Raw genomic sequence first — 19,008 nt, 5'->3', positions numbered from 1 at the left:
ACTGTAAACAACCTCAAAAGCTGAGATACAAGAAATAAATGGTGGTGTCTTCTCCAACATTTTCAACTGAATACTGCATTTTTTTAAGATAAGCAAAATACCACTGCGATGATAAAAAAAGGGACCTTCAGAGTGTTAAAAAGTGGATTGAAACCTTTGCATTCAGTCAGTCCACATGGGGAACGGCTCTGGAAAACAACAGCAAAAATCTCTAGCTCACTTCACTCTCAAAAGCCAGACACCACAAAGCATAAGCAAACAGCAACACTGCTAAAGCAATGAGAGAAAATCATAAACCAAACCCTTTTTCTCAACCTAAGAGTATCCTTAAAAACAAAAAACAAACCCAGCATCATTTAACCAGCTGGTTCAAAGAGCAGCACTTTAAAAGGATATAAGAAACAAGCTCATTAAGCTGAAAGACATTTTCCATTCCAAAATTATTACTAAAAATAACTGTGCTCTTGAACTCTGCCCCTTCACTAGGGTACGGCCACTTGCCTGCTTTTACATTCACTTGGACAGCAGGTTGGAGACCTGAATTCCTGCTCTTTCTCTCCAGACTCCTCTTGCTCTTGTTGGTCCCAAGAGATGCTCCGGGAGGCGGGATGGCTCCAGCTCCGGGGGGTGTAGGGGGGATGCACAGCCATGGCAGGGGGATCAGGCACAGCTCAATGACTGCTGTGTTAGTGCAGGAGCTGAGCTCCGAGTCACTCTGGGTTAAAATGGGGGGAAACTTTGGTCCCTCTGGACTAGGTGATGTATCTGAGCGGCTCGCCGGAGACATGAGGAGGTCTCCAAGCCGCAGACTAGAGTCGCTCCCTGCGATGCTGCAAGCCAAACCCCTCCCAGGTTAAATCCCTCAGCTCGACAGCAGTGCGAGCGAGAGGGGGAAAACCCACCCACAAACACAGGGGAAGAGGAAGAATTACTCAGGCTGTGAAGTTTAATCAAGTCTTCAAGTTAGAGATCAGGCATGCAACTGCACAGAAGATGTCCTGGATCCTCAGAGCATGCCTCTGGATCATGTCACGGCAGCTGATGGAGGCAAGCTGCAGCCACACTGTACCCAGGCCACCGCCATTACAGTATCTGCACCTGGATTTAGGAATGATCTTGGGGGTCAGTTATGCAGCCTGAGCCGCAGCCACTGAGGGAGGACAGCCTTCTGGTCTCCAGATGGGCTATGAGCTTCCTGGCAGAGATGCATCAACATCCATTTTACCTAGTCGGCATCAAATGCTGCTGTTAGTGCTCCGCAGCGCGCTCGGGCTGCAGGCTTCAGCTTGGCAAGTGGTAGCCCTGTTAACAAACTGGGCAGCCCAGCAGGTCCTACGGAGACAGTCGGGCTCACGCGAAGAGCCGCTCATGTCCGGAGGCAGCGCTGGGGGAAGGAGAGGCAGGAGACGGAGCGGGGCCGGGCTGCGCCGGTTCCCAACGTCTGCTCCCTGTGAGCCGTCCAAGGGCGGCCGGCGGGAGCATGAGAAAGGGCTCCTCGCTGGTATTTCCTGCTCGCTGTGCGATCCGGCGGCGTTGCCAGCAATGGTTGGGCCGGGAGCTCGTCACACGAGATAACAACGTATTGCTATGCGAGGCCATGGAGTCTGTAGTCTCCGATGACCCCCTTCACCTCTGAAGTTAACCCCAGCTAATGGCACTGCATGCAAGACGCCTTTATCCCAAGACCCTCAGTGTTTACTCCCACCTCTTCTCGAGACCTCTGCCTCCCTAACTCAAAGGCAGTTTCCACTTTTTCCCTTCAAAATATAAGGCTGCTGATACACAGACACCTTAGACCCTAATGAGTAACAGATCAAGCGGAGAGAGTTATGCTTCTGGATGAAAACAGCCACCCCCACAATAATAACCCCTGCATTAGTCAAGATCCCTGATGGTAATCTTAATTTTGTTGACTATCCAGTATTTAGTGGGAGACAGAGTACAAAAACCAAAGCCTCACACAGCTGGCAGTAATTCATAGGGGAAAAATGTTCCCAGTTGCTTATTTATTATAGCTGCAATACCTCAGAGTCCATGAGGCTCATTCACCGTGAACACCACATCAGGAACTATCTTAAATGTTTTTAACAGGGAGCAGCAAGAAGAGATGCACGCACCAGAAGCAATCTTCCACTTCTGCAGGCTTTCACCCCTTTAAGCCAAGCCCCGTAGCCCTGAAGCAATCTCCCGTCCTTCCAGCAGCACCCTGCAGCCACCCCCTGCCCCTCGCCTCCGCGGGTACGCTGCTTCATCTGCCCTGGCCAGGCTCCTTCCCGGAGCATGTGGTCAAGGTCCATCCCTCCGGCTCTGCCCTTGGCACGTTCACCTAGAGACCCCCCACGTGTCGGGATCAAACCCTTCCAGAGCTCCATCAGCTGCCCAAGAGGTCCGGTTGATTTTACTCCTTTAAGCCAACTTCTTGGCTACGTAAGAGACCCTTTCCTTTCAGCCTTCTGCCACAGGTTTTTGGGTATGAACGTGGCCCTCACCCCTCTTCTTCCCAGCATCACTCTGCAGGTCGCAGCATGGCTCACCACCACGCAGGATGCCTTTAACAGTTAATTTTCTCACCAGAGCAATAGTACTTAGTTTAGAGGGTTTTGCTGTACTTCCATGACATACAAATACCTTTGGGCTACAGGAGAGATACTTCCCCAGCAGGAATCTGCTATGCCTTTATGTAGCTATAAATTAGGTCTCCAGAGCAAGACATTTTTTAGGGAAATGAGGCCCATTACCCTGGCTCTGTTACTTAAAAGATGCAACAGTTTACACTAGAGGATAAAAAGCCAGCTATGCTGTAAGTGAGTATTTAGGCAAAAGGAATTAGCAATGCAGGATTTAGCCCAAAACTGTTCCCCAAAACAGAGGTGATGGGGAGGCAGCGGGACTGGTGTAAGGACAAGGACAAGGCTCCCAGCTGGCAAAGTGGATGGGCAGCAGCAGTGAGCTGGGATGGATGCAATGGGAAGGAGACCTTTTGTTGACAAATCAGGTGGATATCACAAGTGAAACTCAAGAGGTGCTCAAAACCAAAGCTCAGCGAGACCCAACTTCTCCCTTTCAGGTCTAGGACAACACTAGGACATCTCCAAACCTGCCACGAGACAGTGTGAATTTTTAGGTTTATAACAAGAGAGAGCTTTATTTGGGGACCGGGGGAGTTATTCCAGCTTTCCCTACATGGGAATTATACCCCGAACACCTACTGCACCAAGTAAGCCAAGAAAGCCAATGCACCGGCTTTCTGCCCTTCTCCGAAGCTGTCCTCATGCAGCGCCGGCATCAGAAGATCAGCCAGCACCGCCTGAGTGCACTTCTAGAGTTACGAAGATCCCATCTGTCACACTTTTAAATAATTGGCTGATCGTTATGAATTCATTTGGTATTCATTGTGATAATGTTAATCAAGATGAATTAATAGAGTCCTCATACTGTACGCGCTCCCTGGGGAATTCCACCACCATTTAGAAATTAATTAATGGACCTATAATTTTAGCGGTGCTGCCCATGCAATCACCGTTAACGGTAGGCATGAGGCAGGTACCCGATCACAGGATGTCAGTGCAGGCTACAGAGTTAAAGCATTATTGCTGGTGTTCCCTTCCCTACAGACGTTGGCTGAGATGTTCCAGGGGCCTGAAGGGAAAGCAGGTCCCCAGCTGCCAGTGCAAGGCTCTGGGGGCAATGCCAGGCTAATGGGATGCTCCACATCTATCTACACCTGCTTTTCTCCCCTGAGAAGCAAGTGCTGCTGCTGAACACACAGGATACTTCTTGGCTCCTTTTTAGTCACCTGAGTCTCCCGCGGCTGGAGATCAGACTTTCCTCCTCCCGCCACACATCTCCCATGGGATCCAGTACGCTCCACGGCTCTGCCCATCTGCAAAGCAGCCAAGGCAATGCCAGCCCCTCGCACACGAAGCACTGCGCCTGCACTGTACCACTCATCTTTAGAGGCATTTTCTGAATGTCTCAATCTCTCCGTGTAAGACTAGAGGTCTGGTGGGCCAGAAAGCTTTGTTTGCAAGCACTGAAGGGTTAAGCTCGGCAGGGCCAAGGAGGTCCCCTGGGTGCCCTTGCCTCCCAGCCCACCGCAATCCCCCGCCACCGCTGCAATCCCCCCGCACCTCGAGCAGAGACGGCTTTGACATTTGAAGACTCTGCACATCGTGGGTCCTTAGGTAACCCCATAAATCGAGCGTGGCAGGGTCTGCTCAACACTCGGTGCAGCTCCGGCGCTGCCCTATTTAATCAATGCTCCAGACAAGACTAAGTGCTCTTCAAAGGGACCCGGGCTGGAGCGCTGCTCGCCGCAACCGGAGCGACCCGGCAGAGGGATGGGTTTATCGGCCGGTCAGGGAGGCAAGTGTGGCTCTGAAGATGTAAGGGGAGAAGGCAGCAGAGAACTGAGCAGCACCACCAGGTCATTTTCACGTCATGTCTGGTAAAAGCCTGTTCTGCCAGCAGTTTAAAACAGATGCAGTCAGCATTTAAAAAGAGCATTTAAAAGAGGCACTGCCAGGGAGTTTTAGATCCTAAATTTAAATTCCAGTAAGGGGAGAGATGTCTTTTACGAGACTGAATTTCTTTCTTCTTCCCAATGAGAAAAAAATCCAGTATTGCTATTGCTAGGGAATGCTACTGAGTTAGAGCAGCCGGTGCTCGGCGCTGGTGCTGGAGTAGCAGACCCTGACAAGAACAACAATAATTCACTGAGTTTCCCTGTTCCTCCTGAGCGAGGTGTGCACTACAAACAGCGCGCAGCTGCGACACACGCAGGAGCCTCTCACCTCCCCGGCAGCACGGTGATTAGTAACCAGCGGATCAAACGTGATCTTTATCTTGCCAACGTCCCCTAATCAGCTCCAGTTCTCCAGGATGCGACATCCCGCGTTGCACGGAGGAAGAAGGGCCAAGCCAGGTGGCAGCATTTGTCACCCAAAATGCACTCAGCCCCGACAGCTTTCGCATCTCTGTTTGATGGGGCTCTGCAGGGAAAGGGAAGAGCTCGGTGTATTTGCCATCGCTCCTCCCAACACGTGACAGCCGGTGCAAAACGGGGAGTGCAAGTTCCAGGGCAGCAAACAACCTCGCGAGCACTGCCTGCTTTCATTGCCCCCCTGCTCCCTGGTGCCGTGCTCAGTGCCTCTGGGCACTGGCTCGTTTACTAACATGCAACCATCCATCATCCGGGTACCATTCTGGGACTTAGCACCGCTTTGGAGCCCGTAAGAGGCCCTGGCTGTGGCGCAAAAGCAAAATATAAATGAGACACGCACGTTTTTGGCACCCCGATGCAGGCGGCCCTTGGCAAGGCTCATGCTGGCTCTGGTGCACGTGGTGCTGCCACGTTGCCAACAGGCAGGAGCCTACTGGAGCCTCCTAACGAAGGAAAGGTACCTGCAGCACCCATGGGTGCTCGGGCCAGGCTCTCTCTGCCTTACCTTCTCGCTTCATCCCCATCGCAAGACACTTCTGATAGCGGCAGTACTGGCAGCGGTTGCGTTGGCGCTTGTCGATCAAGCAGTCCTTGTTGTCGCGGCAAGTGTAGGTGAGGTCTTTCCGCACCGTGCGCTTGAAGAAGCCTTTGCAGCCCTCGCAGCTGTAAACCCCATAATGTTTACCTGCGGGGGGATGCGACTTGGGTTAAAAGGACTCACTGAGTGCCTCGGGTGCCCCCAGCTCCCCACTTTGCTCTCCCTCACCACAAAGACCACCAGCTCTTCCCAGGGCCTCTCCCAGCCGTGTCTGGGGGAAGCAGAGGTTTCTCAGAGCCATGAGCAGGAGCCAAAGAGCAGTGGCTTCGCCTTGACTTCACTTCCGTAAAATCAGGATGCCCTCCATGGGCTACAACCTGCCTTATACCCAGGAAAAGCCCTCGCCATGTCTTAGCCATACATCAGGGGCAAGGCAGTGCAGCAGTGAAACAGGGGGGCCCCCCCTGTACCCCCTGTGACCCATCCGGACTCCTCACGCCAGACACACGACCCAGCCTGCTCTGCACCACACGCCCACCCTCCTCTTCCAGCCCCGGAGCCTGACAGGCGCAGGAGGTGTCCCTAAGGACCTCACAAACTGGGTGACCGGAGCACTTCTGGAGCAGAAAGCTCCAGTTTTTTAAAACAGTATGAGAATAAAGGGAATTAGCACATCTTTATCTCCCACGAGGGGAGAGACTCCATGTGAAGCACATCTTCTTATCTGGCGCTATGTGACAATACCACTTCGGATCAAAGGATGGGTAGAGAGAGGGACACTCACTAATGCCTTGTCTTCGGACAGGCTGTGCTGCTCAGGGCTGAGGATATAACACCACTGCTAAGCAGAGACCTGGGGTCTCCTGGCTCGGCTCAGAGCCTGCCCCAGACCAGACGGGCTGGGGGAGGCTGGTCAATAAGGGACTTTTCATCCCCTCCTCTGAGGGCACGGGCTCTCTCTCCCGATGGCGAGTCCCCGCCTGCACTCGCTGTGCTGCAGGGAGCCGGGGAGCCATGCAAACCCTCGCCACGCTCTCCCAGGGCTTCCAGATGTGAGCACAGCCCGAGCACGCCGCTGTCAGCCCCTCCCGGGGCAGGCATCGGCCTTACCTGAAGATCTGTCCCCGCAGATGGCACATATGTGCTTGGTGAAGGAGGCCATCGTTCCTGAGGGATGTGCTGGCACTTTGAGGACTCCGTTGAGCCCCAGGGGTGGCTTAATGTCTTCTGAGCTGCTGACGGGATTCATGGGCGAGTTGAGCTGTCAAGACAGAAGCACAGGGCTCAGCGGGCAGCTGGGGCACGCTGACGCAGGCCCGAGCCAGCTCCGCAGCAGGGCTTGCCCATGCACTCACACATGGGGCAGGAGGGCCAAACAGGGGACAAGCTTCCAGTGGGGACAAGTACCGCTTAAAACACCCACCCACAAAGCTGAACCAAGAGGAGGATTTGGGCACATGAGTCCAGAGACCAAAGGCACAAGCGCTCATCTGCTGCCCTGGCATAAAAGCCAGTGCAGCTCTGAGCTGGCAGCAGGATGCCACCGTGTCTCGCTGCTGGCACCGGGGCAGAAGGAGCAGCACACGGCCGGTCCCCCATGCACTATAAGGAGCCACGCAGGGCTGACACCGCCTGCCCCACGAAGGACGCTCCTGCACGATTTAAAGGGAAGGAGAGTTCCTCCTGCACTGCCAGACCCCTGCCCATGGCACAGCCACGGCACAGCCCCCATGGCCAGGCGCTCACAAGCCACCCCGGCTTCACGCCGCCTCGGGATGCGGAGCAGGGAAGATGATTTGCAGCGATGGTTCGTGGGAGAGCTGCTGGCTGGGAGCGAGCACTTGCACGGATGATGAAGGCCAGGACACTCGTGCTTTAGCTCTGCAATTTATAGACATCCTTTTAGCATTATCTCTCCAAAGGAAAGCTTCACAGCAAATAAATAGATCCCAGATGCAATGGGGTCTGGCTTTCCAGAGCTGGCTTGCGTGGGACACTTCTTTGCAACTTCCAGGCTTCCAGCAGCCTGTCCACACAGCTCTCCTTCCCTCCCCGGTGAGCTCAGTCCCCAACAGTCGGTAAAAAAAGCAGAGAATTGGGTGGAAGCTGGGTGCCGGCATGGCCCTGTGGCACTGGTATTGAGTGAAGGATTCCCGAGTTGATTCCCACATTGCCCTGTGCAGCAAGGCAGGGCTGTTACTCCCCCATGTACGGAGAGAAACTGAGGCATGGAGATGTAGGACCAACCCATCTTGATAAGGGAGGCAAGCTCACAGGAACCCTGCCCAGCCCAGGGCAGGTTCAAGGAGGTCCGGGGGTGGACGGGGGAGCCAGGCTCAGTCAGTTCCGGATGCTGTGCCGGCCAGGACCGCTGTGGCTGTCCTCCTGGGGACCAGCCCGCCAGGGACTGCTGCAGAGCCTCCGTCCCTGCCAACTTCTAAATCCAGGGTGGATACGCAGGATTTGTGCTTCCGTTTGTTGTGCTTCTCTTCCCTAATAGAGATACTCAGCAATTGCACTTGTCACAAATTAATTCAGGGAAGTCCCAGGGCTTGTGATCTGTCAATTAGAGCAGCGCAGCCGTTCCTCTGGCTTTAAAGTCTCCAGGCTGGTGGGGAATATTTGGCAGGCAGATGACTAATAACCACAGAACAGAGCAAGGTAAACCCACCCTGGAGAAATGTGATGGATCTGCCTTGCTCTCCCGCCCTGCCTGTGCCAGCTGAAGAATCAAAGGCAGCTGGGACCCGGTGCCGCTGACAGATACGCTCCTGGGCTTTAGCTGCTGTTCAGTTATGCTGCAATAGGGCAGGGAGGGGAGGGATGAGCGGGTGCCCAGGCAGGAGCATCTCTCTTTGGGATCTGTGGGTCCCCAGGCACAGAGCCTCTCTCTGTGTTACCCTGCAAGCAGAAGCTGCTGGCACTGCTGCGGCACACCCCTCCATGGCTTTGGGGTCACCAGCTCCAGCAATTCCTCCCAGTGCACCTTCTGGGAAACGGAGCCATTTCCCAGGTGCAGCCGGTGGCTCGTGTCACGCTGCGTCACCAGCCGCTGCCACACGGGAGCGAAGGCAGAGGCCATCGGCTGCCTGTTGAAGACAAGCCTTTCGCCACCACTTCTCCCAGCCCCAGCAGCCCACAGAGTCCGCCCAAGCAGCCCCCCAAGAGCATCTGGGAGGGACAATGAGCAGAGCAAGATGGGGCAAGTGCTGCACCCTGCCCCTGCACCAGCCCAGGAGGGTGGGGGGTCCCGCCACCCTCCGCAGCCCTGTGCATCAGCAGGACGCCCCGGTCGGAACTGAGTCAGCCCCGGGCTGGGGTGGGGGAAGTCATCGGTTCCTCTCGCAGCGCCGGCCCGAAATCTCAGCGGAGGCACCACGTGCACTCCGGGGTTCCCACACCGCCCTGGCGCCTGCCCTGTGCCTTTCCCTCCCCGCTGGCGGCCGCCAAGCGAAACCGGCAGCACGTGCAGGCAGAGAGGAGGCAGAAGGGGAGGCAGTGGCCCCCCGCCTTGGCACAGCACTTCTGCTCCGAGGCAGGACAACTCCAGCTCAGCAAGCGAGCGGGGATGAGGGAGGAACCAGTGCTCTGCTTCCCCAGTGACGCCAGGACTCCTTGGCTCCTCTCCCTTCCCTGTTCAGTTCATTGCACCGGGGACTGAATCCTGTCCCTTCTGGCAAGCAGAGCTTTATTCCTCCTCCCATCCAAAAAAACCCACCCCTTCTCCAGTCCCTCAGGCACCCTTACAAAGAGCATTGTGCAAAGGCAGAGAGCAGCTCTGGAAAAGCCTAATCCTACGTCTGATCTCTCCCTGCTCGCCCCCAGGCACCCCGAGCTGCTGCCAGCGATGCCTGGGGCGGCTGCGCCGGCGCAGCCCTGCGAACTGCGGGGAAAGTCCCTCCCTTCTCAGCTCTTACTGAAAATCCTGCTTTTTTTTCCTGTTTTCCCAGAATTTTTAGGTAAGAGGGTTTAAATATGTGTTAAATCCCAGTAAGCAGCAGAGCTGCTGGGTCTAGCCTCCCGGTCTGGCTGGGACCTTGCTCACCACTGCGAACTACTCGTGCTTTCAGCCAGCTCCTGCCCCACACACCTCACCCCCGGCCCAGCTCAGCACCAGCATCCCCTCCCCGAGGGGGCCTGGGGGCCTGGGGGCTCCCTGGGTGCTGGGACCCTGCAGAAGGACACCCTGCTTCACACTCAGATTTTGGGGCTGCATTTGGAAACCATGCAAGGTCCCGGAAAGCGCACAGTGCCGCAACGAGGGTGCCGGGAGCGCTCTGAGCATCCCTCAGCGCTGGCAGCAAGGGCTGCTGGCTCCTCACATCCACCGGACCAAAATGGAGAGGGAAAGCGCCCCAGCTTTCGGGAGCCTGCCGGCTCCTTCCCACCCTGGTGCCAGCAGGAGCTGCGGTGGAGGGGACCCATCCTGTGGGACCCACCGCACCTCGCACGCCTCGTGCCCTTCTGCTCTGCTGGCTTTCCAGAGGCGACGAGGCATGGCCTGATGGCAAGTGGCATCTGCCATCTGATTCAAACCACCTTCCATCAGTGCCATCCCCGCCCAGCGACGGGGGCCGCACGCCTCATTACCCCCGGCGCTTTGCCGACCGGTGCAGTGGCGCGGGGGGCTACACTCCTCTCCGAGCATCGGCCCCGCTCCTGCCTGCACCCTCCTCCTCCTCCCGCACTCCTCCATGGGCCCAGGTAGGCGCCTCCGCCTGCCGCAGGGACGGGGACGGGGACAGGGACCTATTGCGCCCAGACAGGGAACAGATGGCAGGAGCCATTAGGCTGAAGACCTCCTAACTGTCACCTCTAGGAAAACCACTTAAGACGAGTCCCTGAACAACGGACAGGCGCTTGCACCGCGCCGAGAGGGCTGGAGCCGCCGCGCTGCTACCTCGCTCCCCGGCACCATCTGACCACGCTCTCAATTCCCCTTTCTGCCCTGTGGCTGCGTTTTATTTCGGTTCCCCTGGCTCACCAATCCCTAAAGCAAACCGCGCCTTATAATTGACGCCGGGGGTGCATCGCCGCTTCCCCATTTCCTCCCCGGCTTGCGGCTCACCCCCGCGTTGCTTCACATCCCCCCTTCTCACTCCTTCCCCACCATTTTGGCGCTCTCGCTGCAAATTTTGCTCTGGCGACCCATTCCCAGGCGCCATTTCAGTTCCCCTTCCCTCGGCCACGGGACAGGAGGAGGCATGTCCACCCCACTCATCTCCCGCACCGGGGAGCAGGGACCCAGCCGCACCGGGCTGCGGGGTGCAGGTCCCCACACATCTATGGGGGTCATGGGCCGGATCCTGCATGGGAGAAGCCCATCAAAAGGCAAATAAAGCTGCTGCCTCTCCGGCTGGCACGGGGATGCTGGGTCCTGGGGAAGCTGCCTGGGGGTCCCCAGGGACGGGACTCAGCACAGCACAGCCCTCCCCAGCCCCGGGTAGAAAGACCTGTTATCTCTGGAAATAAATCAGGCCAATATTTAAAAATAAAGGTGCTGGCAGGTGCTTGACTCCCAGAGAAGGCCTGGAATAAATAAACCGGCAGCGAGCGGCAGGTGGTGGCCAATTCCTTAATCTGCCCTTTTACTAAACATATACCATGCAAGCAGCCAGCAACAGGTGGCAGGGGCTGGCCAGCGCGCCCCGATCTTGCTATTTTTAAAAAGAGCTTATCTCTCCGTAGTTGGAGGTTTTTTACGTAATCTTCAGCCAGCGAACGCCAGTCCTTCCCCTGCGAGGAGAAAGGGGCAGCGGGCAGGGGACCCCTCGGCGTGTGCCATGGGGACCGTGGGCTGGCCCCCGGAGGGGACGTGCTGCTTCCCAGGGAGGGGACGGGAATGCTCGGGTGAGAAACATGGGGTGCAGACAGTCCTAGGGTGGCTCTGGCTCCTGCCCCCAGGTGATCCAGGGGTAGTCACTGCTCCCGTTTCACCCCCAGCCTGGGGACAAACGGGGCAGGACTGGAGGGGACAAGCGATGGGAGGTGATGGATGGCCATACTCCGGCTGTGCTGGTCCCTCGTAGCCCACCCAGGGCAGCCCCAAAGGCAGCTGTAGCCGCCCAGCTCTGGCCAGAGGAGCAGGATGCCTCCAGCTTAGTTTCCTCCTTGGGCTTCTGCTTTTTGCCTCCCTTCGGCGCTTGCCTGCAATGGGGTTTATCTCCCTGTGCTTGCCTGGCCAGTGCAGCCTCCTGCGAGCTGGGGCTTGCAGCAGGGAGACCAGAGCTGGTTCTGGATTGGGAAACCCACGGAGGTGGCTTCTCCCCAGCTCAACAGACAGCAGCGATGTCCCCGCCACCTTCCCCTTACCTGTGGGCTGCTGGTGCCAAATCCCAGGCTGGGGGTGGAGGGGACGGACATTGAGTGCGGGCCCATGGGGGAGCTGATGACGGAGAACGGAGGTCCCATGCCATTGATGGGTGAGCTCAGGGTGCTGATGGGCGAGTGGAGCTGGCCCGGGGAGCCCAGCGAGGAGCCGATGCCCGGCCCGATGGACGGGTGGAGGGATGGGGTGGCCATGGGCCCTCGGCTCGTGGGAGAGTTCAGGGACGTGGAATTGACTTGGTTGGAGAAATCTGTAAGAGAAGAGAGAAATGGGGTTGAGTCTCCGGTCTAGGACAGGCTCTGACACATCACCGCAGCAAGCCCTGAGCAGCAGCCCCCCGGCTCCTCGCCCCACCGAGGGGCTGCTTTTCAACCTGCCCCAGAAATTCCCAAGGCATCCTCCACCTTTCAAAACCACCTTCTGCTGGACTACCTACGCAGGCGTTCAGACAGGCACCGAGAGCATTTCCACCTCGAGAGCCAGTCGTCACTGCCCTCCTCCATCTCACTCACCCACTGCACCCCAGCTCTAAACTCTGCTCCAGAGACAGCATCGCTGCTCCAGCTGATGCACGGGTAGCAACCCCACCACGGGAGCAGACAGATGCCCTCTGTGCTACAGGATAATTCAGATTTTTCACAGCATCACAGGGCCAGGCCATGCGTGGGGAGCGTGGAGGGGCTGCGTGCTCAGCAGCACCCGCACGCTGCGGCGGCGGGGAGGGCGGTTCGGCAGCAAGAGCGTGTTTGTGCACTGCACGTGTGGTTTGTGCGTCCATCCAGGGCACGAGCGTGTGATGGGGAAGTCTGCGTGTGTCGACAAGGAGGAACATGCCTGCCCGCTGTGCGGGTAGCAGGGGGCAGCTTTCTGCAGGCAGCAGCGGAGAGGCTATGTCTGCCTGCGCCCCAGCGGCTCCGCCGTCCCAGGGGAGCGGGAGGAGGGGGGGGGGGCGGGAAGGGGGGGTTAAAAATAGACTCCGATTCTCCCAAGAGGAGACATGGAGCCATTCCTGGCACATTTCCTCCTCATCCTGTCACGCTGCCTGCAAAACAATCCCGAGCGAGGAAGGGGCTGGCTCGTGGCCCCCAGGCAGGCTGCGAGGAGGAGCTGCCGGAAGGCAGTGGGGGTGGACAGGCAGCGTGGGCAGGGGCCCCGCGGCATCGCCACTGCTCACCCCAACACCCGCTGGGACCCCCCCAGTTCACATCAGCAAACACGGATCCAGAGAGGGGGAGGCACCAGCATGGCTGCTCGGCCAGGGGCTGTTCATGGTGGTGTCTGGGAGCCACTGCTTTTGGCTACAGGCCCCAAAGTTAACTAAATTCTGTGAAATATTGTCTTCAGTCACCTGCATGGGGTCAGCTGTCTCCCCAGGGTTTTTGAGCAATTAGCATACGAACGTTACACAGTGGGAAACACACTTGCTGAACCCACAGCAAGCCCAGCCTCGGCAATCTTCCCCGGAGATCACCGATCCCGGCAGGGAAACCCCAGGAGGGTTATCCCAGGAGGGAGCAAAGGCCCAGCAAGGCAGCAATGTGCCTCTTGCAAAGCTGTGCAGCCAGCATCCCACTGCCGTATCCAGAGTCCCATCACTGGCCCCAGCATCCCACCACTGCACCCAGAGTCCCACCGCTGCACCCAGCATCCCATCACTGCACCCAAAGTCCCATCACTGCACCCAGCATCCCACTGCTGCACCCAAAGTCCCATCACTGCACCCAAAGTCCCATCGCTGCCCCCAGCATCATGCTGCTGCACCCCATGTGGTCACACCTCCTGCCCTGGCACCTTCCTTCCAGCCTTGATGCATTCAGCCCCATCCCTGCCTCGTGAGGGTGCTGGTGGGACACAGAGACCCCCAAGGGTTTCCCCCACGCAGAGCCATGGCCACGGGCAGCCGTGCTGTCCGGGCACCCAGAGCCCCCCGCGGCGCGTGTCCCCCCCGCGCAGCCCAGCCGTCCCCAGCACACCTCTGATGCGCCTTCCCCGCTGCAGGCATAACAGGATTACACACGCCACGGGAGAGGCTCGCTCCCTGCACGGAAAATTCCTTAAACTCCCAGACAAGAGCCAGAAGTGGGATCCCCGGGGCAGGGGGCAGAGGAGGGGAGGGGGCTTGGATGCAAAAATGAGGATTAGGCTCCAGGGCTGGGACGTCGCCAGCTCCCTCTGCATGGGTGTCCTGTCCCGTCTGGGACAGGCAGAGGGGACGTGCCCAGACCCTGTGCTCCAGCCACGTGCCACCATCCATGCCGAAACAAGCCCGCGAGCCGGCACCGCCGGCCCTGGCAGGCATCTCGGTGGCTGTGGCGGAGGTGAGCATCCCTGTCCCTGGGGGACTGGCCTTGCATTGGCTCTTGCAGGATGTTGATATAAAACAACCGCCGGCCACCACGTCACCCATGGCTGAGTGACGTGCGGGCGGCACAACAGGAACCCCGGGAAATTCCTCGAGGCTTCGGGCTCTGCTCCTGGGGTTTAGCATAGCGGGACTGTGCTTCCCGGCTCTCTGCTTTTCAGTGTCTTTAAACAGCCGGGAGGAAGAGCGGGGCTGGGTGCTGCGATGTGCTCCGGCGAGCTGGGATGTGGGCTGTGCCCCCGCCGCCATCCCAGGTCCGGGGGGAAAGGCAGGAGCTCATTCTGCAGCAGCCGTGTGTCTGGGTACGAGATCCCAGCCAGTTCTTCTCTGAAGGACCCCCAGAAACACCCGCTAGCCAAGGTGATGAATGGAGACCTTCCAAGGATGCACTGGATCCCCTGGCCAGGGGAAACAGGCACTTGACCTGCCGGCAAAGAGAAGGCAGCGAAGCACAGTCCTTCCTTTTAAAAGATCCTGAATATTTAAGGCCAGAGAGGTCACAGGCAGGTTACTGGCAACCAGCCTGTGCCTACTCAAGCACATCAGAAAGCAAAGCACGTGCGGGGCCGGCACCTCTCCCAAAATACCCATCCCCTGGGTACCACGGGAGCTCCCCGTCCCCAGGCACCCCACGCCTCTGAGCCAGCTCCCCTCACCCATCCTGTTTACACACTTTGCTTTCCCCACAGACACGATCCCTGGCACCCAGCAAGGAACTGGGTGTGTGTGGTAGGGCTGGTCTGGAGAAAATAATTCAGGCAACAACAACAAAAAGGAAAGGAGGCGAAAGGAGGAGTAACCTTGCATTGAACAGGCCTGTCGGAGAGAAGTGTGTGCAGGCACGGACACATTTGGGCGTGCTTTCACCCAAAACCCTTGGCCAAACACTCTGAAATCTGAACCGGACCTGAACTCCTTCAGAGCATCGTGACTCAAAGCCTGGTTCAAAGCAAGCCCTTGGACACCGGGATGTTTCCCCTCCTCATCCAAACGCTTCCTCCTCCGCAGCCCAAAACTCCAGTGCAAGAGCAGCAGCAATGGGAAACGTTTACCTCCAACCGACCAGCAAATATGGAAAAGGGTTTGTGGCTTTTTTTCCTTAGCAAAATCAAGAGTCCACCGGAGGCAACTCAGTGCAGACGCTGCCAGCCTCTGCTGCAAGGGGGAACGCTCCCAGTGGGAAGATGTGTTTGGGGAAAATAATGACTCGAGGTGGAGAGATGGGGATCCAGAGCTGGACATGAGAAGTCCGCCCTCCTCACTCATCACAAGCATCCTATAGGACCTTGAATGCTAAAGGAGCGCTAGAAAAAAATAAATTTAAGAAGGAAAAAAGCCTAGATTGAGGAAATATCCTAATAGAAATAATAAACCCCCAAACTGATGGATACCGCTTAGACTGCAGCAAACAGGGGAGGTATTTTCCCAAACGCATTGTCAGTTCAAGCAGTGTGAGACTACTCATTTTTCTTGCGTAGTTTTGCCATTTAAAGCCATTGTGTCTGACTATCTCTTGACCAAAATAAACTGTGCCTGTTTCTAAATTAAAAAAAATAAAAAAAAAAAGTTCTCAAAGCATTTCCCCTCTTGCCGCACCCATAAATTGCAGCTATTTTCTCTGTGTGTCCTTTGTTTAAACACAACGACCTCTATATATCTTATGAGATGCCCCATGGAAGTTGGGAGATCGGAAATGAGAGCTCTTCAGCAGCTAAAGAATTTCCAATGAAGCTCTTTTTCTTTCTCTAAACTATGAGCCCGCGAGCCACAAAATTTGGATGGGAATTTTTCCCAAAGAGTAAGACATTTAGGGCAGGGCCACATGATCCATCTCAAGCGATTGAGTTATGTGGCTGTACGGAGCCATGTGCGTGCTTTCAGCTCTCCTCTGCGGCAGAGGAACATGCCTCAGCTGAAACCATCGCACGGAGACTAGAACCAGCGGGTTTTGATCTGGCCTCGAGATAAGGAGCCTGGGTCTTGTTTTTCTGGCATGGTGCTCATCGCTGCCCTTTCCCTTAGCAGATACCTGTCTTTGCAAGATCTCTTTTGGATGCCATCCTCCCTGTTTCACAGGTGGGGAAACCGAGGCACGGGGAGAGCAATTCCCCCGACGAGGCAGCAGCCTCGCTAGCAGACACAGACGGCACAAGTAGGGCACAGGCTTACGTGACCTTCACCAAGGTCACGCAGGAAATCGGAGCCAAAGCTGGGAATAGATCCTGGCTATTGCAAGACCCAGGCTAGCATCTCGACTGCTCAATCAACCTTCTCCGTAATTTTTTTTTCCCCCTCCTGGCTCCGTGACAGACAGCACTTTTTTACTATCATTAATTTTCAATAAGGGAAGAAAACATCTTTATGAAACATTTGTCCCCATTCTCGTCCGGCTGCATCAGACACTCAGACCAGTGCAGACAAGTACCAAATGTCCCTGGGCAGCTTCACTGCTATTTTCTATCCCCTTGGCATTCTTGGGGCCAACAGCAGAAAATTCCAGTTTAGACCAGCAAAAATCCATGTCTGGATGCGGCCCGGACGGGCAGGTTAGACCCCCTGGGAGCTGCGGTTGCTGAAAGCATCTGACCGCGCCACCGGCCCTCACGATACTTTCCTGTTGCATTTTATCATCCAATGCACAGGACTCTTCAAGTTCTGCAGCAGCCCAACAGCTAGTAACAGCTTTTGCTGATACGGCAATGTCAAGAAGGGCTGTGAATTTCACATTTCTAGACCACAAAATGTGCCAGAGCAGAAACAATTACAACAGCGCAGAGGTGCTTTTTTTCCCAGGATAGCTCATTTGTACCAGAATAAACTGTACCAGCATAAGCTTTCACCAGTATAATCTTCATTTATGCTTAAGAGGCTTTGCCAGTAAAACTACAGTGACCTAGCTCTGCTGGAAAACCTTTTCTTACATATCCAGGGAGTTTACTCGGCAGCTCGGTGGCTCAGCAGTCTGCTTCTGAGAGAGGGGAAGTTAGAAAAAAAAACATATCTCAAGGCACAAACAGACTCCCGGAGCCATGCTTTTCTGCAGCCGAGAAGGGTTGCAAGACCCAGGACACAACCCCACAGCCCATCCGAGGGGGATCAGAGGGGTCTGCGGGCACCCTAGGGCTCTGGGGAGCTGTCACGGAGCAAGCACCCCACGTGCTCTGCCCCGACGCCAGCCGAGATTTGGAAAGCCACCCGCACCCCCCCGCTTCCGCTTTCTTTTTCTTTTTTTTTTTTTTCTTCTTTTTTTCTCAGCACCTCTTCCTCCTTAATCAGAAAGCAGATCAATTCTGGGTACTAAACAGCAGGAAATTCTAAATTTGGGTTGCGACTCCCTTCCTTAAGTCAGCCCTCCGCGTTCGGGCTTTGCAGCGCTGTGGGGCCACGTCTGGAGGGGATCGGGACCAGCAGCTGAGATCAGGCTTTCGGAAATGTCCTCCTCCTCTGCTCTCTAGTGTCACTTTGGTGTCGAGCAAGTTCAAAACTCTGACACCCAAATGCACGTGAATCTGCACGTAAATGCAGCGCACCAAGCGCTGAGAGCACTGTTCCTTCTTTCGGTGCCTCTGCGGGTGGTGAGTTTCCCTAAATAAACTTGGTAGTGAGAATCGCTGTCCGTTTGCTCTCATTCCTCAAAAGTAGTACAGAAATCTCCTCGTGTGCTTTCCATCCAAGGAACCTCAAATGACAGAGGTTTCCACCTCCCTCCTTTCACCTTCCCCAGTGCAGCCAGCAGAGCAAACCAAGGCACCGGTGGCAAACAGCCTGCACCCACGTACAAAGCGGGATGCTGAGAGCAACGGGCAGGCAGCGAATCTGGGCAGGACACAAGGGTTTGACCATAGTTTTCATGTGAAAATTGCCATGGGAATATAGTGACCACAAGAGGTCAGGTCCTCACTTTTGTCCCTGATCAAAAACTCGAGTGAACAGAGAGTATGTTTACAGCGGATGAATTTAAATAGCCCCTGGCCTACAATCTTGAGTAAGTTTGCTCTCAATTTATACCAGCACAGCTGAGAACTGAAGTGAGGATGGAGCAAGAACTGCTTCTTCCCCTTCCAATGGTGGCTGCTGCCGGCTGCTGCCATGGACCTCACAGTGCCCGACTTGGGCAAACTCAGGGAGACAACCTGCATGGTGCAGCGTGGCTGTTATCCCAGAAAATCACCCCTGGGTCCAAGAAACAAGCATCATCTTGTGGCCCAAGCACATTAAACTGCATTTATAGCACTTTGCCCAGCGAAGAGACACAACCGATCCCCTTAAACCACCCGGGCGCCAGACATGTGGCAGAAGCATCCCTGGGAATGGACACCCCAAGACGTCAGAAGATGCAGCTGTATGTCATCCATACACCCCTTCTGAGTATTGCTGCCACAGTTATAGGCAAAAGGGTGTAGAGCACTGGACCGCAGTGCAATCAAGCACGTTGGTCCTGAGTAGCTGTGATTTCACCAAAAAGTAACTTGAATTGTTTTTTCTTTTCACATTTCTGGACTTGAGTACAAAGACGAACTCGAGAACATCCCTCTCAGACCTCCCCAAAGTCTGCACACGAGACACCACACAGAAATGTGTCTTTTTGCGGGCGTTTAAAAATCACCACGTGCAGTTTCTCTTCGGGAATCTGCTCTGAGGTTTGGGAGAGTGTCTTCAGCCCTGCTCGGCACTTTCCCCCGAGAAGTGCCAGGCGACGCCGCGGCAGTTCGAGCTGCTTGGGGACAGTGAGCAACTCGGTTTTGGCTGCTCTCTGCTCCAGGTGGGTTCCTCCTCCCGCCGGGTTTCACTTTGACCAAACTAAAACCTCAAAGCCACACAGCTTCTCACCCCTAGCT

At 56.0% G+C, this 19,008-nt stretch overlaps 1 protein-coding gene across 1 annotated transcript in view; it reads right to left on the bottom strand.

Annotated features, from left to right (window-relative positions):
• The window catches only part of RXRA (retinoid X receptor alpha), a 115,152-nt gene that overhangs the window by 25,147 nt on the left and 70,997 nt on the right, over window positions 1-19,008 (bottom strand). Inside the window, exons 2-4 of the mRNA XM_050907826.1 lie at window positions 11,793-12,058; window positions 6,591-6,741; window positions 5,448-5,627 (exon numbers count right to left, since the gene is read on the bottom strand). Of these exons, the coding sequence (XP_050763783.1) occupies window positions 5,448-5,627; window positions 6,591-6,741; window positions 11,793-12,058 (597 nt within the window). The remainder of the gene's footprint in view (window positions 1-5,447; window positions 5,628-6,590; window positions 6,742-11,792; window positions 12,059-19,008) is intronic.

Source organism: Gymnogyps californianus, chromosome 18 (genome assembly GCF_018139145.2).
Source record: "Gymnogyps californianus isolate 813 chromosome 18, ASM1813914v2, whole genome shotgun sequence".
NCBI classification, from domain to species: domain Eukaryota; kingdom Metazoa; phylum Chordata; class Aves; order Accipitriformes; family Cathartidae; genus Gymnogyps; species Gymnogyps californianus.
Note: the sequence above shows the minus strand (reverse complement) of the source record. Positions and strands in the feature narration are given on the sequence as shown.